The sequence below is a fragment of the Phoenix dactylifera genome, chromosome 3 (genome assembly GCF_051530095.1).
Source record: "Phoenix dactylifera cultivar Ajwa chromosome 3, Ajwa_hap1_PhDact_Kaust_v1.1, whole genome shotgun sequence".
Lineage (NCBI taxonomy): Eukaryota > Viridiplantae > Streptophyta > Magnoliopsida > Arecales > Arecaceae > Phoenix > Phoenix dactylifera.
The window spans coordinates 38,860,362-38,883,123 of record NC_143192.1 but is presented as its reverse complement, the minus strand read 5'-3'; the positions used below and the strand labels follow the sequence as shown (position 1 = coordinate 38,883,123).

Here is a 22,762-nt window from a genome sequence, read left to right as displayed (position 1 = left end):
TTAGACAGATGGTGCGCAGCTAGAGCTTGCTTGAGGCGCACGGCATAGGCCGTTTCTGTGAACGATAAGGCATTGACGGATGCGACAGGGTATGGCTGGAGCAGCATGGCATTGTCCACTGTCGTTAGCCAGCAAGCAAGCATGGCGCGGTGACGTTGTAATGTACGGCCACGTAGGTGGGCGTGGGCACGCACGAGGATGCTATCATGGGCGAGGCCGGGCTCGATGAGGGGCCACAGCGTATATTCAGAGAGGTTGGCTTGGCGGTTGCTGAGGTCGGCCTCACTTCTCCGGTCCCGAGGTCGTCCAGTAGAGCGCCTCGAGCTCGAGGGTCGGGGCGCGTTAATGGATAAGATGCCCCGAGCTCGGTCGGAGCGCATTGGTGCATATAAAGGGCGCCCCGAGATCGGTCGGGGCGCGTCGGCGAACATAAAGGGCGCCCTGAGCTCGGTCGGGGCGCATCGGCGAATATAAGGATGCCTCGAGCTTGGTCGGGATGCGTTAGCGAATATATAAGGGCACCTCAAGCTCGATCGGGGCGCGTCGATGAGTATAAAGGGCGCTCCGAGCTCGGTCGGGGCGTGTCGGCGAATATATAAGGGCGCCTCGAGCTTGGTCGGGACGTCATTATAAACATCAGAGGAGGTTACTGCAAGTCGTGGCAGCGGAGAGATCCGGCCGAGGTCAACTGAGCCTTTGACAGAGCCCGAGGTCGGACTGGCTTTTAGCGGGACCGAGGTCCGGCTCAATCGTTGTTGGGGTCTATTTGGCTAAATTAGGTGGTCCTATTGTTGTGAGCAGGACGATCCATTTTGCCCCCCATCAAAATCCAACGACCCGATAACCGTATGAATGTATATATGGTTGCATTAATTCCTTTTCTCCATGTTCGGATTTATACTTTTCTCGAACAAGCTCTCTATAACTTTCCAACACCATCATTTCAGTTCCCAACACCTAGGTGGCACTTATATTCTGATTCTCTTTCAATCAAATCTAACTTCAATGGGAACTTAAAAAACATTCTCAAAGTAATTGTTTTTTTTTTAAAACCAATCATTTACTTCCCATGTCGTGCTCCTTTACTACTGCAATCTGCCACAAATTCACCATATATGGAGGACTGTTGTGAGGAGTCCTTGTAATTTTGGGAATTGTTGACGTTTGCTAGCTGTCTAACTAAAATCATGCGCTCCAATCCTAAATCAAATACAATTATTGATTGAGCTTGATGCGAATTTTGAGCTTTCTAAATTGATGGATCCCAACATGAATTCGAACTTGATTTTTCTTTATCAAGTTTGGATGTGGATACAGCATGGATCCAACTAGAGTTTGACCTGATTACAACCCTGCTAAAGAGAAATGGAGGGAGCAAGAGGGCTCTGTAGTTTGGAAGTTTCACCAATATCCACCTGTAAATTTGTCTCAACACCCAATCCAAAATATAGAAATATTTTAATTTTTTAAAAATATGATTTTTTTTTTTAATTTAACCTTTTCAAAATAATGTGATAGAGAGAGAGGAAATTGGAACAGTCTAACCACTGTGAGATATTGGAGGTGATTGGGGGGCACATCTCATGATGAGGGTGGTTGGCAGACCTTGTGTATGTAATACATGTACTGGAAATCACTTGAAATCGGGTAGGGGGGGAGCATGGCCCCCCTCTGATTGGCTCTCCCCATGTTCTGTGGTGATGGGGCTTCTGATATTGAGGATCACAGACCAGTCTCAATGCAGGACTTCTCTGATTGCAGATCGCCAATTGGTTTTCTTTTTTGATCGATTTATCAATGGTGGTGAGTTGCCTATTGGAAGCATGGCCTATGATCTGATATTCGGTATTTATCATTTATTTTTTGTTTATCCTTACAATCGTCCGTGCTGATCTTTCATGTTTCATTTATGCTTTAATCTACACTGAATGTTAAGTGATGCGTTACATGTTACTATCATTCATGATCCATACCATTGTTCAAACCTCGAGTGTTAAATGATCTGTTGTGTTGCATATGTTTGGTTTTAGAACTTATATTTAGTTAAGTTTACTCGAAATCTTCTCCTTAATTTAGTGTTTGTGGGTTGATCATTGAATCCAGTCCTTCAACCACTAATGAAATATATTATTTTTCATCAACAAGTTGTGCATAGAAGTACCACCTATTTACATTTCCAAATGAATCCGTTGGCACAACCCATCTGTTAGAATCTGGTGAAGTGATTGTTTTGAATGTGAGTTTATCAATCGAGGTTGAGTAATCAATTTGATTGAATCATTGAATACTTGATAAAAAATCAAGTGCTGCATATTTTATGCTATCTACCTCTCAAAAACTAAACCATCCGATTATTATATTTTATCAATCTAGTCATAGCTTTTCATCTATTAATAGAAGCATCAAAGAACTTGGAATTAAGATCATCACGCTGAAACCATTGCATTGCCTTTTTACCCTTAATTGACTCTCTTCTGTTCAAGAATAGGGTTTATGAGTTTCTCTGGAAGTTGTGCCTGAATATCTACAACTGCAACCTTGGTGTGATCATTATAAGAGGCAGGAAAATCAGTTTTCTTTTCCTGTCCAGATTTTATGAGATCTCTTAGTAGCCTTCTACTTGCTTACAAACCAAACATTGGCTTACGTTTGGGACAAGAGTTGAGGGATGCTGTAAGCTTCCCAGAAGGGCAACATGGTCAGTGGTATCAGGCTGTGAAAGATATCTACCATGGAATTTGGGAATAGATGCAATAGGTCATAATATTACGCACTGCTATCCAAGGTTCACCATCTTGGTACTAGACCCTGTACCGGTAATATATTGGTACATTTTTTATATGCTTGGTAAGAGGGTTAGTTCAGCGTATCGGCACTGAGTATGCTTCCCATAAAATGTAACAGTGCAATACCGGTATGGTATGGTACACTCAATTTGCACCGGTACTAACTAGAATGGCGTACTATGCTGCTATCAAGTCTACAAAAAATTCTGCTAGAGACATGAGCATCCTGGGTCGAAGTCCATTTATTGCCGATTTACATTCCAGTGTCTTCATTCATGCCCAACACATGCTTATTCCTACCTTTCCCCCCCTTTTTCCTGTTAATATGAGCTAAAAACTTCCATGGTAAGCAACTTTTCCTATTTTGTATATTTCAGGATGATTATCTGAGGAGAATTTCTGCAAAATTGCTTACAATGGAAACAAGAGCTCAAAATGGTGCTGGAATTAATTCTTCACCATCAGTCCTTGCTACTGAGAGCCAAAATTTAGCTGATCCAGGAATTGGCACAAAAGGTATTAGTTTTTCTAACATGAAGCATAATATATCTTTCGGTTTTTTGATTTATATTTTTTGACAAAAGAGAAAGACTTATTCTAGTTCAAAGATTATGGAAAAAAGCTTCTTTTGCCTTTTCATATATATAGTCTTCTTATTTTGATCCAGTATAATCTTAAAGCAGGTAAGGCCCATTAAACTTCTCTATTAGTGAATTCTTATTCCATGTTGCACGTTTGCCATTTCTTTCCATACATGTTTATCTGCTTGTCTGGTTATGCTGTCTGGGACATTTGGGTTAACTTGAGATAATATGGTTTCATGCTTTTCTCCAAACTATTAACACATAGACACATGTTTTTTTGGTTTCCATGTCTTTTTTTCGTTTTAAGCTTTCTTTTCTTTGTATCATTATACCATTAGATTAACAAGGATTGAAAAGCCAAGTGTTTGGCCTTGTATTGGCCAGTATTTACTGTATTTATCTGGCCAATATGCCCCTGCATATGTTGAACTGGGTTTGTGGCTTTGTGCCATTCCTTTTGGTCCATATCAGGGCATATTGGTTCTGAACTGGCCCTGAACCTCGCCAAACCAAGCAGTAAGATACTGCTTGGGATGAACTTTTAAAGGTTCTTTGCTTGAAAATATTCAAAAAATTGTACAGACTGCTATAATGATTATATGTCTAATTAAGTTTGAATAAGGATGCTTAATTAAATTTTAGACTTGTTTAATTTTTCATTAATTAGGCATATATTAAGATACTGAAAGCTTAATTGTCAAAGTTAACATAAAATCATTTTCTTAATTTAAATCTGTTTGATCATCTGAAAAGGAGCTACGAAAAAATTTAGAAATTTGTTTAAGGAAAAAAAAATAAATTTTCTTAATTGTTTATGTTGGTATTGCATATTAGGGTTCCCTGGGGGCTGGGGCTGTCCTGCATCAGTGCTGGTCATTAAAAAGACATTCGATGTACCAAATAGAATATGATGACAAGTTATTGAATCTGAAAATTAAAATATGAAACTGATGGATTCAGAAGATTAATTCAAAACATAACATATATGCAAGATGAAACATATAACTGCTGTCATGCATGCAAGATGCTGAAACAAACATCGGTCTGTAGTCTCTAAGAACAAAAAAAAGAAAAAAAAACTAATTGTTGAGAACAGAGATAATGAGAGTTACTAAATTCTTTGAGTCATAGGAGATGGGATATATATCTTGCGCAGTTTATTTGCTGCAGTCGCAATTAGGAATTTGCCTTGTTCGTTTTCCTCCATGCTGGACTATAGATTGTCAATGAATCCAAGATGTTTGTGAACAGATAGCAAAATTGATGCTCAAGATACCTTTGCAATTTAGGATTAGGGTTTGGAAGTAGGAAAAAACCAACAAGTGGATTACAGCTCTGATTATCTTCATATCTGAAACATAAAGTTAGCAAAAAAGAACTGACAGCAGATCTTGTGGTGTGTTAAGGGACACAAAGAATATGGGACTTATTTAGAAGATTGCTGGGCTGTGAAGACTTGTGTCGGGGATTAGAAAAGCTGTTGCATGGCTGAAATCATGCTGGGTGAGATAACCTGTCAGCAGTCCAGTTTGATCCTTTAGGAAGGCCTAACATAAAGTTAGCAAAAAAGAACTGACAGCAGATCTTGTGGTGTGTTAAGGGACACAAAGAATATGGGACTTATTTAGAAGATTGCTGGGCTGTGAAGACTTGTGTCGGGGATTAGAAAAGCTGTTGCATGGCTGAAATCATGCTGGGTGAGATAACCTGTCAGCAGTCCAGTTTGATCCTTTAGGAAGGCCTGTTTGATGGCTGCTAACAGCACCTATATTAGGTGGTGCTAGACTGCAGTATAGGACCCATGCACGCGTGTTTAGTCTATCTTTTGTTGTGCATTGGAGAGATCTTGTGTACTTGTACAGGGTTAAGAAACCCAAACAAAACCTCGGTCGTTACAAATAGTATTAAAGCGGACTCGGCTCATTGCTTATGTGTGACTAGTGGATCTCACAGGTTGATCATGATGTTTGTGATTGGATTTGGACCATTGTCCTGACAAGAATGCTAGGCTTTACTCTAAGGGAGTAAGTGAAGACCCATACAGGCGCATGTTTAGTCCCACATTATTCATGCATTGGGGAGATATTGGGTATTTATACAGGGCCAAGGAACCTAAACAAAACCATTCAGCTAGTCTTTTCAGGTGAGGTCCTAGGTTGTTACATGCAAAATGAAAGAATAGTAGAAAAGAAAAAAATAGAAAACAAGATGCAAAGAAAGAGTGAAGAAACTTATGGAATAAAGAAACGTACCTGACTGAAACTGGTTTGATTCTCACTTCCGAGGGCCTTGGATCTGATTTTCCATAAAACCCTAATAGGAGAAGCCTTAAATAGCCATGTGCTTAGTGTTCTTGTTCTTGCTACAATGATATGAACTATATTCTGCACCTATTTTTATTCGTAAGACACCGTCTTGCCTCTACAATTATGCATGTGACTAAACTAATCACTTAAATTCAATCTTTTTCACACTAGACTGAGTAGAACATGGACTAAAGGGACTAAAACAAAAGATAAAATTATAAGTAAGACTCAAAAACCTAACAAGCTCCAATGGTTCGAATGATGCTTGATGATAAGGTTCACAATACCAATCTGTACTTGTACTGGTACCATTCTAGGACCATGTTAGTATAGGTCAGCTTATGGTATGAATACTCGGTAACCCTCTTGTCTCCAAATTCATGGTGCCACATGATCGAAGTCAATCCAAATACTCGGAAAACTTCTTGAGTGTTGTGTATAAATGCAAAATACTCAATCCATCAAACATTTTTATTTTCATATGATTAATGGACTCTTAGATTATTAGATATATAAATAAATATTCTTTTACTTATTTGCATGTACTCTTGTATTCTATTATTGTTAAGCAGTCTATGTAAATAAATAAATAAATCTTTAAAAACATGAAGACATGATGCTTCTGTGGAATGACATCAGTTATCATACAATTTGCTTTCTTTTTATTATGTGCACTTATCTTAGGAAAATTTATTGATATTAGTTTTTTCTTGATACAAATTGATCAACTTGATTGGTACCAACTTCTTGTACCACTTCAAAAACCTCAGCAAATATAGAGAAGGATGCACTTAATGTTACCTTATTACTTACAAAAATGGAGCATTAAGAAAATAATTCATACAAAAATGTAAATAATGAATTTGGAGGCCAAAATTAGTTGTACAGGTGCATAATGTCCATGTGAATGTGTATCGGTTAATGCCTTATGTTGATGTACTACATGTTATGGTATATATTAGCCGAACCATCGAAATTGGACGGTTTGGTCCATACTGAACCATCCCGAATTGGACGATTCGGTCTATACAAAATCGAACTAGTCAAGAATCAGGATGGTTCAGATAGTCAGAAAGGTTTCTGCAAAAGTGGCCTTAAGGCATGTCGAGTTTGTGTATTATAAATTTAACAAGGCTTGCGATGTCCCTTAAATAACCTCCAAGCCTCCCTGACCCCTTTGATTGTTCGACATCTCTCTCTTCCTTCCTCGTTCCTCCCCCTATCCCCTTGGGTCCTCCATAATTAGAGTTTTGAAGCTCCATGTTACCCAACCGTAGGCTCCATCGGTGATAGTGACACTGCGCTCTCCTCAATCGTTGTTGAAGGTGACTTCGATCCCCTCGATCGTGACCAAACTTAGCTACTGCTCTCTTTGTTCCCCCCTCCCTCTTTCTCCTTCTTCCCTCTCTCCCCGTCGCTCATTCACCCCTTCTTCTCTCCCCACCCCCTAGTTATCCTAAGATTAGCGTTAAGGTTAGGGCTTTTCTCTCCTTCTCTCTCTTCCTCCCTCTTCTTCTCCCTGTCTTCCTCTACATGGACCCCTCTCTCTCCCTCTCCCTCCCTCCTCTCTCTCTCTTCCTTGTTTTCTTCCCTCTCCGTACTTGAGTGTGCTCTTAATCGGAGTGGTACGCATGTGTACTGTACCGAACTGTCGCCGGCCAGTATGAGCCTTGGTACCGGTCTGGCAGACCTTGGCATGTGCAATACCCACCTTTGGTTTATAGATTGTACATGTTAGGTAGTTGATATTTCAAACATTGCATACTAACTAGTGGATACACTTTTAATGTGTTATAGTGGATTGCGACATAGGTCCAGATACCACTACTAGTTAAGTTATCTTTAGGATTGGATAAGTGATGTAGCACATGGTGCTGCAAAATAAAGGAAAAAAATTAGCGGACTCGTGAATGAATAATAAAATTAGTATGAAATTTGCAAAATAGCCCACTAAATTTGGATATTTGCTTCTTGAGCTTTCTTGTATGATCATCTTATGCTGTAGAATAAAATGAGATAGTGTAATGGTGACGTGAAAGCTAAATAATAGATGAATATATCTAAAAGTATAAGAGCATAAACATGAGGGCAGAAAAAATAGATGTGTTGCAAGTGTCCTTGCCAAGGTTTGGTGAACAGGTATCGTGAACCGTATTGGTGAACTATCGGTATGGTATAGTATGGGCTGTGCCATGTTGAAGTGTACTGAAATAGGGAGAGGGAGGGGCAGAGAGAGAAGGGAGGAGAGAGAGGGGGAGAAGGAGAGGGCAGGAGGGACTATAACTAAGGTTTGCCGTCTCGGTACCGGACCCTGTACTGGTGCCACACTAATATAGTATCGATATAATATTGTACATATTTTTTTGGCGTACCGAGTGTCGGTACGCCACCGATATCGGTACCGGTATGGTACAGTACGTTCGGTATCGTCCGGTTTGGTACGGTACGACATACCATGATTATAACCCTAAACCTAATAGAGTGAGAGAGAGAGAGAGGGAGCAGAGGGACTTACCAGTGACGGCCGACATTGTCAGCGAGTGGCATCCGACAGCATAGGTACCTTCAAAGGCAGTCCGAGGAGCGAGTGGATAAGAAAGGGCCTCGAGGCTCTCAAACCATAGAATGGGTGGGGTGGAAGGCATTTTATATATGAACTAACTTGAGCAGCTGTACCGTCCTAAGCTAGCATCGCTATGGCTCCGTACGAGCAGTTCGACTCGGTTTAGCATTCACTAATCCTTGCTAACAAACATGTTATAAAGAGCCACTCACAATATATCTTCGTAACTTTGAACTTAATGCAGGAATATGAGCTAAAACATATGCATCATGGGTTACTACGATGAACTTGAGATCTGCTCATGACCAAATATATCTTAAGGGGCATATATGATGGTGACGATATATATTGAAGCAAAATGCATTTAATTGTATATGTAGTAGTAGTATCTCTTATGCAGGTTTTCAAGTAATCAACTTTGTAAGCCTAAAGCAAAAATCCAAAGGAGGAGATAGATGGAGAATTTGGCAATAGACTTGTTTGTTGCCCCTTTGATGCTCGAGACACATGGAATCAAATGGTCATGATAAAATCATTCCATACATTCTAAACCGTTGACTTAACTTTGGTATTATCTCCCATCTCCAATGATCTTTGTATATAATTTTTTGAAAATATAATTCCCTAATGAATCAAATATTGGATGAGGGTTCTATCATTTATACCTTCAATTAAGGTAATTTATTTGAAAGGCCACTTAGGTGAAGCAACTGTACTTATTGTAGTTTACTAATTCAAAAGTTTGGTTTAGGAAACTCTCGCTATCATAAGTAAGGATTAAAGTTAGTGTTCACATCATAGTCCAATGTTCGGCGAGCCAATATTGGATGTCGTACCAGCTAGCTATTGGTTTGATATGGTACTGGTATGTGCTATATCGAGCCAAGGTGTAAGAAGCATTGGGAGAATTGGAGGAGAGAGGGAGAAACCTGACCCTAGCCCTACGAGGAGGAGAATTAGGGGAGAGATAGAGAAGACAAAGGGGAGAAAGGGGGTGAGGGGGAAAGGGTGGGTGAGGGAGGAGACTGAGGGAGGGAGAGAGAGGTGTACCCGTTCGAATGCCTGGATGGGGATGGCATTGGCATTGGTCTTATTCAGGGTTGATGGCGTTGGCATCGATTGAGGGCATCAGCATCGATGTCAGTCTTGATGTCGATTGAGGGAATGGTGTCAACTAGGGTTCGACAGGGGTGAGAGATCTGAACATAGTCAAGTGTTCAAAGTTGGGGGGTTTTAAGTTATAACAAGCTAAACCATCATGATTGTTTGAGCCATGTCGATTCCTGGCCAGTTTGGTTTGGTATACCTTGAGCATGAATCGTCCAGTTTGGGGTGGTTCAACATATGCTGCATTATAACTTAAAAGTACATATGAATTGTACCATGCCAACAGGTTATTTATAAGATGTGAGGATGTGTACTTCCATTATTCATGCTAGCTCATATTTCTGCATCAAGATGATGCATTTTGATACAACCATATATATAGTGGTAAAATATCTATTTTTTTTCAAAATTTATCGGCATAACCTTTAGAGTAGGCATGTTAATAACAAACTATCATTATTTATGTTGGATCCAAGGCATGGAATTAACAAAGCTCATCCTATAGAAGTTTCTTGCATTAGCAGTTTATGAGGCTCCCACAACAGCACCTTAGCAGTATGTGTATCACAACTACATTGTGTTTTAATGAGTAACAATATTTCATATCTCTTATCAGAGTTTTGGAGCTCTGTTATATTGTTTGTGTCTAAACATATTTCTATAATGTTAGTTATATGTTGGATTGCTTGAAGCTATGAAATACACATGCTCTATATTAGTTAAAATAGATTCACATTAATTGGTCTTGTGCAAATAAATTTAAACTATAGTTGTTACAGCATTTCTCTGCACTAATTAAAGTCTATTATATTAGATTGATGGTTTTTAAGAAAATTAACTTGGTGCATTTTGGCACGCTAACTTTGTCTTTCTATGTTGGAGTATGCTAAGTAATGATTGGCTTCAGCATGATTTGTATGTTGTGCAGGTACATGATTGCCACAATTATGATGCAAAATACTTCAATCCTGGATCATAAGACACTTCTGGATTTAGTTTCATCCTAGCTTATGAACTTAGGTGATAAAATTGTTGCCTACTTGTTGTGTTAGATGGATGGAAATTAAAAGCAAATGCAGTTTATTGTTACCTTATCATGATTTTTTTGGCATGAAATATCTTATTAATCTTGATGTAGTACATGAATTATATGCCTCATTAATCTTGTTGTATTTTTAAATTACTGAATTTGATAAAACATTAAATTTTTAATTAGAATGGTCTTGCTGAAACAGTTTGTACTGTGACCTTAATAAATGGGCCATAAACATAGCTTGAACAAATAATAACAGTAAAACTTTACCATGCGATGCTCTTCACCTCATATTTTTCTTTCGACATATTATCTCATGCAACCATAATGAAAAATTTTGGACTTAGGCTTTTAACAGGATATGTTCTTACTCCATATCTACGATATATCTATTTAACTGACAACTCTTTCAGAGTCTTCTCCAACCGCATCGCTTGGTATACAGTCACAAGTTAGCTATGAAGGGCAATCATTAGCTATGTCTCATGTGAATCAGTCTCCAGTGCTGCCACCACTCTTGCCCCAGAATCATCAGCACAAAGCCACATTAGCCACTACACAGGGGTCTGCCAGTCTTTCTCATACGATGTCATCTGTTTCAGGATTCAGCCGGTCCACTGTGGCTAATGCTGATCAGACCTCTCATTTCCAGAGCATATCAAGCGTATCACAGAACTTTGTTAGTAGTTCTGCAGGGCAAGGTTTAACACCAGAAAGATATGCCAATGGACAAAGGCAGAATTGGGGTAGGCAACAACAACCACAGGCATTCATTTCCCAACAACATCAACAGCAATCACAAAACACATTTGTTTACCAACATGAGCTTCAGCAGCAAATTCTGAAACAGAATGTTTCTCATCCTTCACTCTTGCAAGCACAGATCCAACAGCAGCATCTGCAGCAGCAGCAGCAGAATTTTTTGCATCTTAACCAAGTGAAATCTTCTCAGCAACCTTCAATGCAAATGACATCCAGTCTTCAATCAGGCCAGTCCATGGTCCATCAGATGCGGCCTACAGTTACACAGTCAGCTTCACAACCCAACCTTCAGAAAAATCAAATCCAACAGTGTGTACCATCTTCACTTAAGCAACATCCACAGTTAGTTGCAAGACAGAAGAAGCAGGCACAACCTATTATACACCAACAATCATCTTCACTTCAGCAGGAGTGTACTTCTGTTCCTCAACAATCTATCTTGTCGTCATCACAGAAGCTAATGGGTCAGCACTCAAGTATCTCAGATATGCAACATTCCAAGCTACTTGGACAACAAAATAGTGCCTTGAACATGAAGCAGCAGCAGAAAAGACTACCAGGCCAGAAAACTAGTTTGATAAGCATGCAGCAAGCACAACCAGAGTCGAGTCAACGGATTATATCTTTACATCAGCAGCAGCAATTAAGGTCGCAAAGTAACATTTCCGGACTGAAGCCGCAACTGCAACCACATCAACAGCAACAGCGGCAGTTGATATTTGGATCCCATTCTAGTGCCTCAAACATGCAGCCAAATGAATGCACAGTGCCTTCCTCACAACAAACAAAGGCTGTAACACAGCAACGAATCCAGCAGCCAACTGTTACATTCTTACAATCACAAGGTCGGCTGTCCCAATACCAGTCATCTCAACAACAACTGATGCCTCAGGTTCAGTCTCAGCCTCCACGATTGCATCAACAGTTGGCTATGCATCAGCAGCCAAATTTGTTACAACAAGAGATGCAACAAAGGCCTCAATCTTCAGGCGCACTGCTTCAACCTCAAAATTTGATTGAAGAGCAGAGACCATATATTCAGTCACAAAGAGGGCTTCCAGAGGCAACATCTAATAGTAAGTGGGGGAATAAATAGTTTTGTTTAAAACTTTAAATGATGTCCTAGATGCCCTTTATGTTTTTACAACCCTTCCCACTGTTTATTCTGCTTTCTACTCTTTATTTATCCCCTTTATTGATATTGTTCATTTCTTATGAATCTTGCGACCCTTTCCGCAGTTTATTATGCTTTCTACTCCTTTTCTATCCCCTTTATTGATATTGTTCGTTTTTTATGAATCACACTGGTTCTTCCTTTCTCATGTCAAATGGCTTCTGGAATTTACCTGCTCTGTGTTGTTTTTCCTTTTTCCCAGATTCACTGCATAAGGTTGTGATGAGTTTCAGAGTTTTTGAAACAGGCTATGGTGAATTATCATGTCAATTGCTTATTATATCTTTGCTTTATGCATTAGAAGTTCTGTTGCTACAACATCTTTATAATTTAGATACATCATTTCTTCTTTTCCATGGTAGGAATTGTATATTTATTTGATGTCTCAACCTATTTGAATCCATTTCTTTTGTTTGTTTCTACCTACTTTGGATGTTTATACACGAGCTTACACATTGGAAAATTATCCCTCCTGCTCTGTCATCCCATGTGCTTTTGGGATTGGCTTTTTAATTGACGCTCTCTCTCTCATAACTCTCCATTAAAAAAAAATATTTTACAGTTTTCTGTACCTTTAAGCATTTATGTTGCTCCTTTGCTTGCTTAAACTCTAAGATTATTTGCGTAATTATGCCTAAAGTATAATTAACAGATTGGCCTTAAAGTATTTACTGATAACAGATCTTTTGATGTATTCCAACATAATCTGATAAGGCATTGTCACCTGAGTTAACGGATAAGTTGCTGTGCATTTCACCTCTTTTTTTCCAACTAATATATTAAATTTGTTTGATGGAGACACTTACCTGGAAACCCATAGGGGCTTTTTGGTTGACTGGTTTTATTTAAAAGAGGTACACAATAAGCTCAAAATGATTGATTTTTTTATAAAGATGGCAGTTTGGTTGGTTTCCATAACACCTTTTTTGTCAAAATTAATAGGGTGAAAAATGAATTTTATGAAAAACAAGTCTCCCATTGCTTTTCCTAAAGCTATGTTACAAAGAATTATGTTTTATGGTATATATTTTAGTAAAACTCGCAAGGAACCAAACAGCCCCTTAATATTTTGGACAATTTTGTGTTTTTTATTATCTTTCAGATAAAATCTTCACAATTCACATTGTGTATTACCTTTCAACCTTTAGCATGCTTTTTTTTCCAACCACTAGTCCTATCAAGAGAAGTTCATAGTGAGTCTTAAATCTAACTATTAAACTGTAAGCTCTTGTGAATTCAAATTAACTGATACTTTATTTTTAATAATTAACCAAAGTTATTGCTATTTCTACTTTGGATGCTTTGTCAAGTACTCAAGTTTGTTCCCATTTATTTGGTGGAAGTTATTCTGAATTATCATTCCTGGTACATCTGATGTCCAATATCCTCAACAGTTCTAGATAAGATATTATCACATGAGAGGAATCTCTACAAGTCAAATAACTTAGGGAAACTCTGTTATCCTTTTCTTTTCTCAGGTCTGATCTTTGGACTTTCTAAACTCTTGCTGTTACTCCTGATAACATTATGAACCACCTACTTCAAATACTATTGGTCCTATTCCTCGTTAAAAGTCTTTCCTGTTTCGAATCTTCTTTCCCTTTGCTGCAACACCTTTTTTAAAATATTGAAAAATGTGTGATTTATCTTTAGTTGCGTGGAGTTGAAACTATTGCATTTCTCGAAACATTGCCAAAAGTGAGGAAGCGTCTGTTTGTAAAATTCTTAGGTATTGGATGTCATCCAGGTCCTGTTTTAGATTTTGAATATGATTTTCATCAATACTGAATCTTGATAATTTTTTATTGGTCAATAATTGAATTTCATTTGAATGAGGCTCAAGAGAAGTGTGAAGAATACACAATGAGGAGTCCATCTCTTCGTGCGGGCATCATAGGTGAGGAAGGAGGGATCTGGGGGGTGATTTCACCCTTTACAATATATGATTTTTATAGAATGATTAATATATGATGCTTTGCTCCCTAAATTCTAAATTGTCTTGTTGATCAAATATGGCTTAGGTTTTTGGATAAGATTGCCTGCTTAGTATTGTGGCAACATTTTGTCGTTCCATTCAAGGATGTAAGGTGGCTTTTTTATAATGAACAACAGGAACTTTGCTATCCAATCATCAACATCCAGTCCCATGTGGTTATGTTCATCTAAATTTACTACAATACCAGAATATCCTAGATCATCCATGCCACTTCCTTTTTAGTGCACATTTCTTTCCCAAATTGGTATGTTTTAACTAGAATTATAGATCTAAGTAGAATCTAGAAAGAACAACGAAGAATCGGTGAAAGAGGAAGGAGATGAATGGTAGGAGGAACTAAAAGAAGAAGAGAAGAAAAATAAAAGGAGTACTACTACTAGTGGTCTTCTTAGTAGCTTAGGTACGTATGGCTTGTCTTTAATTTCTTTGATTTACTCTCTATCTATTGTCTTCGTTATATATATATATATATATATATATATATATATATATATATAATGAGAGACTTTGGATATATAAGTTTTTATTTTTATTTTGCAGAGAATACTTATAAATTATAACAACTGAAAATGGAGATACATAAATCGCCTTCTTCAAACACCTCTAAGGCTAGGAACTAGCAAGAAAAGGCCTTCAAATTGCATGTTGGGCCCATTCCGAATATGTAATGAATGTCATTAATTGCTGGATACGGCTACTAAATGTGTCGAGTACTTATGTATTCTATTTTGTAAAAATAAAAGGGCTCCATGTGCTTATGGATAGACCTGGGAATAATTCCTCGATACCTCAAGGGATGATAAGCAGGTTTTTTTTCCTCCTTTTCGATGGATGTTGATGTTTCACTAATGGATAGTTAATTTCAGATTCCCATGTTGATGTCATTGTTTGAGATTTATTATGGCCCATGAAGTTGAATGATGACTGAATGATAGAGTTTGTGGATTTTGATCTTATTGTATGAAGTGTAAGCTATTTTTGTGATAACCCTTTATAATCTATGAGTGCTTTATTTATGTACATGTAAATAATTATTTTATATAGTGAGCTTAGCTATATCATATTTTATTTATCTTTTAAATTGCCTGATTAATATGTATATATTGTGCCATATCATATCATATATCCATGCCGTAAAGCTGGGGAGGATTTTCTGAATTGGAATGTCATCAAAAGTATGATAAAAATTTTCTATCTGATGTGTCATTTGTGCTAACTTACTCTTGAAAATGTGTCTTTTCTAAATTCATCATTTTTTATGATTAACATGGGTTTGTTGTTGCCCCCTTCAATAAAATACTGGCTCTACCAGTTGTCCTAGCCTTGGAGAAGTCCTAGGGTTGGATGGCTCATTATAAAATTTTTCATATAGTGAGGTAAACTAGTTCTCACTAAACATATCTTTATTTCACCATGTGCAGCTCAAGGTTTTTTAAGTCGATGTACAGATTTGTATTGGTTACTGGCTGGTACGGGATGACTGCATTGAATTATGTTATGGGTTGTATATGTACTAAGCAAGAATAAGCAGAAGGTGTGAAAACACCTTCAAACTCGTCCTTAGTGGTGTCAAGTGGTGCGTGGTTCATTAGAAGTTGGTTTATAGCAGTTTAAGGTGGTTTAGGTCCATTGATCTAGGGATCAGTCCTAAGGGGGTGCGAGGTGCCGGATTCTTGTGACAGTATGAGCCACTGCAGGATGTAACATGGTATTTTAGTCATTAGGATTCATCAATCACTTACTACCTGCAGACTATATTATGTGATAGTTTTCCATGGGCAATTCTGATGGTAGATGGTGGACCTACTTAGAAGTTTGTGAATTGCATCTAGACTTGAAACTTTTGCAATGATGTTGATGCACAATTGATTTCAAAAACCAAATTATTTCTATTATTTTTGATACTTAATAAATCATTAGAGATTTCTTCCACGGGCATCCTAAAAGTACAATTTTATTGCTTTCGGGTTTTTTTTAGAGTAGTAAGGTTGTGATAGAATGGGTTTTCAACTTCATGTTAAATTTTCTCTCATCTTATAATATGCCGGAATTTAGATCCGCCAGTAAATAAAGTAGAAGTCCTATTCAGAGAATTATTTACGTCTAAGATAAGGTTTTGTTCTGCTTATTGAATAATAATTTTCCATTTGTGTTATGGCACAATGATATTTTGGATGGCTTTACATAATTTTGGTTCATATGATTTTTTTATTGGTTAACTAAGTTGAATCCTGTGGCTGAAAGATTGTTAGCAGTTGTTGTTTAATGTCTATCTTGTTGGCCTTGGGTTTCCCTTGAAATATTCCTACTTGCCTAATGCCTATTTCTTTCAGCTAAATGTTTTCTTTTTTCAAAAAAAAAAAAAAACAACAGCATTGGTGGATTCTACAGCACAGATTGGAAATGCAGATGTCGTTGATCGGCAAGAGGAAATCTATCAAGAGGTGACTTATCGCAGCTTTCCTTTCTTGTAATTTCCATTGATATGTTTTTTGTGTTTTATATTATTCATTTGCATAAATGAAAATTCATTGCAGTGCTAGACAGACCTAAGTTGTTCTTTCAAAAGAATAGAGATGCCCCATGAAGTTTAATCTGTTGGTTAATTTAAAAATTAAATTAGCATAAGAAAGAAACTTAGAGATTTCACCTCTGCATTCTATTAGTTTTGATGGTTTTCCTCAATTGCAGATAATGTCCTGGAAGAAGTACTCTACAGAGCTCAATGAATTCAATGGAAGGATTACTCTGAAGATTGCGCAGTTTCATATATTATATCTGGTGACCCATAAAGCTTTAGATTTCCCTACAAGTTAAATAGAAGAAATGTTTGAAAATCTAGTTTTTTTCTGCTAATCAATCTTGTCTTCCCCCTTTCCCCCCTTATTTCTACAGCATGAAGGTGTCAATGCGGCGGCAACAAAACAATCAAAACAGTTTGAAAAAGCAAAATCGTGCCAGTCTGCATCACGGCTCATATTAAATCTTTTACATACATCTAAGAGCAACATCAATTCTGATGTGATGAGGAAGTTTCCTTTGCTTCAGAATTTTATGAGCAATTTCATAAATTCAAGAAAGAATAGGAGTGTTCCTTCTCAGCCTCAGGGACATTCTCAGTCCATGCCACAGCATCTACCATCTCAAGTTTCTCAGCTGCAGCAGCATGATAATCATGTAAACGAGGTGCAACGGATAAACTTGCCGTGCTCGGTAGCATCAATGCAGTCAGCTGCTGCACCAAGCATGCAGCTTGGATCCATGCCTTTATCAACGGCTGTTAATGTTCCAACAACACAGCAGAACATGGCAAATACACTGCAGCCAACTCCTAGCTTGGATCCAACGAAGCAAGGATCTTTGGACTCCATGAAACAGGGAACTGTGGGCTTGGTGCAACAGGATGATGTTGGATCCTTGCAGACTACCATCAGTGCATCTCAACAGCTACATCAAGTGACACAGTTGCCGCTGCACCAGATGCCACAGCATCAAAAAAATGATGTAAATGAGTTGAAGGGGAGACAAAGCTCTGGCATCAAATCAGGATTATATCAACAACATTACCCTTCAGGTCAGCACCATAATTATTCTCATCAACAACTTAAGGCAGGTGTCTCTTTTCCAATTTCTTCTCCTCAAAACCTTCAACCTACTTCACCTCAAGTTTCTCAGCATTCATCGCCTCAAAAAATTGATCAGAACATTCTATTGTCATCTCTTCCAAAAGAGCAAACACCTTCGCAGTCTGCAAACTCAACCTTTATTTCGTCTCCTGATGCTCCCACAACTCCCTCTCCAGTACCTGGAGATCCTGAGAAACATTTTAGCATTTCATCATTATCAAATGCTGTAATTATTGGACATCAACAAGCATTTTCTTCCCCTCAAAGTCATCCTATTACTATCTCTACACCTGGGATTTCAGCCTCACAATTGCTTGAAGAATTTTCGAGTCCAGATGGGTGTGAGGCGAATGTTGTATTTACAACTCTGGGCAAATCAAATGCCAAAGAACAGCCTATAAATCGCTTAATCAAAGCGGTCAGTCAACTTTTCTAAAGCGCTTTTATATATTGGTCTTTATATGATTTTGTGAAAACTTGGTAATTAATCAAGAAAAGTTATTAGACCATTTTCTATGTTCAATTATTTGCATTCATGGATCTGAAATATTGATTCTCAACATCTGCAATATAGCTAAAACTTTGTAAGTGTTTATTGATGAGGATTTTGCTGCATTTCACATTGTAAAGCTAGATTTTTGTAGTCATTATGAATGTTACTTACATGTTATATTAACTTTTAATCATTATGAAGTTACAGGCTACATTGAATATGGGACATGTTTTTTTGATATCATTTAATAAAAAATTTCATTCAGACATCCATGTATCTGAAGTTATTAAAATTTTAAACTTGCATTTTATTTGCAAAAGCCATGTTTTTACAAGGTTATTTGGTGATTGATGTCGCCATTTCCCATACGCATTCTTGTGCCTCTTGAAGCTCCTATTAGTTCCATGGAATCGCTGATTGAATAGATTGATGATCTTGTGTGGAGCTGTCAAAGTGTAAGCCCCAGTCAAAGTGATCTCAATCTTCAATCATCAATCCAACATGTTATCATGATTGGGGGTCCTGCAAGAGAATTACAGTCTCTCTTTGAAAAAAAGAAATCATATCAGTTGAGGTCAAAAGGAATTTCCTTAATTCCAGAAATTTTGTGTTTTTTTACAATCACCTCATCAGTTCAAACCCGATTTTTAAATATTTCATAATTTTTACTCTTTTCTCACATTCTTCCGTTTTTTCTCTTCCTTTTTCTTCTTCTTGATTCTTTTCCTTAAAATTTTAGAAATTACTTTTTTATAAACTAAGAAACAGCTTCCAGTTCTGCTTGAACTAGTGTGAGCTAGTTCAACAAGCGGTTGACCTGTTATGGTTGGTATTTGGTAACCTGGTCTTTTCCATGAACTGGATGTACACTGGTAGAGGGCAAAATTTACTGGTTAGGGTGAATTTATTAAATATTGGGCTGTCCAGAATCTGATTCCAACCATTTTCTAATTCATGATTTGATTAAGTAAATAATAGATTTGCTTTCAACTATAGCATAATCTGATGAGAAGGTTTTCCGGTGCATGTCCTTTTCTTTTTTCTTTTCTTCAATTGTTAGATTTTATGCTCTTTTTTTACAACCTACTAATGCTTAAAAGTGCTATCTAAACATTCGAATGGCTGTCTAGAATCTCTAGATGCTTGGATGGGTGTTTCATCCATCAAATGGTTATTTTAATAAATTCTTGAATTGACTATATTTGGAGGCCGGTCTATATGTCTGCCTGGGACATCCAAGGACTGGATGTTAAACATTTTTAGTGGAGAAAGAGCATTATATGTGCACAAGATAAAATCATGTTGGTCAACAATTTCAAGCATTTGCAAAATAATGTAGGGCTCTTTAATTTATCGAGGCTCTTATGTATCTTGTTGTCCAGCCTTTTGGCATGCTACAGTTGCAGGAAGTGAAAAAGTTATTTTTTTATTTAGGGCTATTTACTTTCTTCGAAATTCTGGTCTAGAGACTGTCTTGTTGCTGCACTTGTATCAATATTTAAACAGCTTGCTTAAAGGTATGCCTCATGTGTTGTAAATATTTCCTATATAAAAATATAACGTATTGGTAGGCGCCGGTACCGATCCGAACCAGTATCGAACCGGTACCACTGGTTTAGCTTAATTCACGCATCCAAAATATTTGGAAGATACATGCCAGTACGGTTGGCCGGTACCAATTTTTAACACCGAACCAGACCGGTCAGAGCCGGTACTGGTTCGGTATGGGTTGAACCGGCTGGTACAGGCCGGTTCGGCATTCCTTGCTTGGTACCAATTGTATAGATAAGAAGTTAGCTACTAATATGTTAGCATGCATATGCAGTATGTTTTCGAAGTTTTAAGAAGTATGAAAACTTTATTGTTTTTGCTACTCTTTCAGGTACAATCCTTATCACCAAAGAAGCTGAGCTCCTCTGTTAATGATATTCGCTCTGTTATCAGCATGATTGATGGAATACCAGGCTCAGCACCTGGAAATGGTTCCAGAGCTGCTCTTGGTGAAGATTTAGTTGCCTCAACAAATTTCCATTTGGAAGCTCAGGAACTCATGTCACAGGATGGAAATAATATGACAAAAAAATTGAAGCGTGATATAACTGCCAGGCCCTTGAATGTTATGCCATCAGCTGGCAGCATGAGTGATAGTTTCCAACAATCTGAACTTGAATCAACTTCAACATCCAATTTCAAGAGACAAAAAGTTGAGGTATGGTATAATCCAATTCGTTTTCTTGTGTAGCATCACTAAATGTTTTCTATTATTAATGTATGTTACCTTTAAGTCTGCAGTGTTCAGCTTTTATGTCTAAATTATAAATTCTTGTGTACAATTAAGCCGTTTTCCCCTAGGATAAAGGTCAATTATGCTTCAGAGTGGTGGTTTTTGTTAGCTTGGACTTATTATACAGAATAAGGAGAGATAGATGAAGATATATGTAATAGAACTAGAGCTAGTTGGATGAAGCGTAGAGGTGCCTTTGGGGTTTTATGTGATAAATAAGGTATTGCTGATAATCTATAGAACGACTCGGGGGTTTCATGAATCCACCTAAATAATAGGCAAGCAAAAAAGAACCAACGAAAAGAGGTGGGTGTAGAAGAAATGAGAATTTTGACATGGATTTATGTTTTTTTATTGAAAAAAGAAAGATCGAGGGTGAAATTCCATTGGAGTTGCTGAAATTATGGAAATGATGGGAGAATCATCAAATTCGGTATGAGCAATATTCAGTGAGGACCTAATGGGGCACCAGCAAAGATAGGTTCTAATATGTTTTAAAAGATGTAGAAGCATAGAAGAGAAGACATAAGGTCACGTAGATGGTGATTGTGAAGAAGGATTTGGAAAAGCTTGAACTAATACTATGGATGGCCCTGGAAAAGTAAAAACTATGTCAAAACTATTTGAGCTAATTACAATCCATAAAGCCAATGCCATATATTGTGACAAAGCTAGATGATTATTGTTAATGTTTGAGTAAAGCAACCCTTACTAAAGAAATTTTCCATTTTTGACAAATTAAAACAACATTTATTTCTTGGATATCAATTAGATAATGATTGAACTGTTCCAGAAATAATTTATGATAGATCAGGCTTAATCAAGATAATAAGGTGGGCTTGTAACAAATAGTCCAGAAACTGCCATATGAGGTTTAATTTTTTGAATAGTACATTTCCAAACAACATAATCAAATCCTCTAAAGATGTAATTCTGTGGAGATGACCTTATGTTAAGCACAAAATTACAGCTTCGAAAGAAAATGCAGATTTTTTTAAAATTATTTTTAGTACATTGACAGATGCATTATGTAGTTGGTTTCCAGAGGTGAGGCATGTCTATGTGAACTGATATTTTATTATTGTATACTCGTTCTTTTCTTTTCTCATTATTAAATTGCAATGGAAATATATTAGACGAGCATCTGGAACTAGTTCCAAGGCTTAAGATGATGTAAATTAAAATTACATGTGCACATAAATTTTTATAAGCCTTGAAAGAACAGTTGCACATTGTCTATCATCTAATATCATCATGCTACTTAGTTTTTGGTATTCTTACTGTCTATTAAGATCTCCTCGATGCAGGTCAACCATGCTCTACTGGAAGAGATCAACGAGATAAATCAAAAATTGATTGGTATGGTGATAACTGCAAGTGAAGATGCTGATATGGTTGCTGCTGCAGCTGGGGGAGAAGGGACAGTTATCAAATGTTGTTTTAATGCTGTGTTTCTTTGTCCGAACTTGAAATCACAGTTCGCTTCAGATCAGATGGTGAGCCCTAAATAGCCAAAAGGCAGAGGTACATATATGAACTCCTCATTGATCTATCTAGTATTGATTCAACATTTTGTTTATGCAGTCTCCAATTGTGCCTCTGAGGATTCTCATTCCTACCAATTATCCAAAATCATCCCCCATACTTCTAGACATGTTACCAAGCGAACTGAGGTGAGATGAAATTGTTGTGATTTTCATGCTTAGGGGGTTTGAGTTCACCACTCCCTTCTATATCTGACCTGCAATTTTTCTTATTCAATCATGTGTTCCTATAGCAAGGAGTTCGGAGATCTTTCTGTCAAGGCATGGTCAAGGTTCAGAATGTCCCTCCGTGACCTTCCACAGCCCCTTTTGCTTAGAGAAATCGTAAAGACATGGGATGCCTGTGCACACAAAGTTATTGATGAGTACGCTCAGCAAACCGGAGGCGGTAGCTTCAGCTCTAGGTTTGGTGCTTGGGAGAATTGTGTCAGTTCGTGACCGTGCTGCCATCAACAACATGGATTTCTGAGGTCTTATGGGTATTTAGCCATAATTAACTAATCA

The 22,762-nt window shown here is 37.6% G+C and overlaps 1 protein-coding gene across 3 annotated transcripts in view; it reads left to right on the top strand.

The window, feature by feature from the left end:
* LOC120109136 (uncharacterized) overlaps positions 1 to 22,762 on the top strand; it is a 106,478-nt gene that overhangs the window by 10,490 nt on the left and 73,226 nt on the right. The window contains exons 3-8 of one of the 3 annotated variants that reach the window (XM_089929634.1): positions 3,164 to 3,302; positions 10,982 to 12,217; positions 16,685 to 16,755; positions 17,003 to 17,092; positions 17,207 to 18,355; positions 20,313 to 20,639. In XM_089929634.1, the coding sequence (XP_089785760.1) occupies positions 3,164 to 3,302; positions 10,982 to 12,217; positions 16,685 to 16,755; positions 17,003 to 17,092; positions 17,207 to 18,355; positions 20,313 to 20,639 (3,012 nt within the window). Of the gene's footprint in view, positions 1 to 3,163; positions 3,303 to 10,792; positions 12,218 to 16,684; positions 16,756 to 17,002; positions 17,093 to 17,206; positions 18,356 to 20,312; positions 20,640 to 22,762 lie in introns of all 3 variants that reach the window. The other 2 variants (XM_089929633.1, XM_089929635.1) reach the window with 2 other exon arrangements.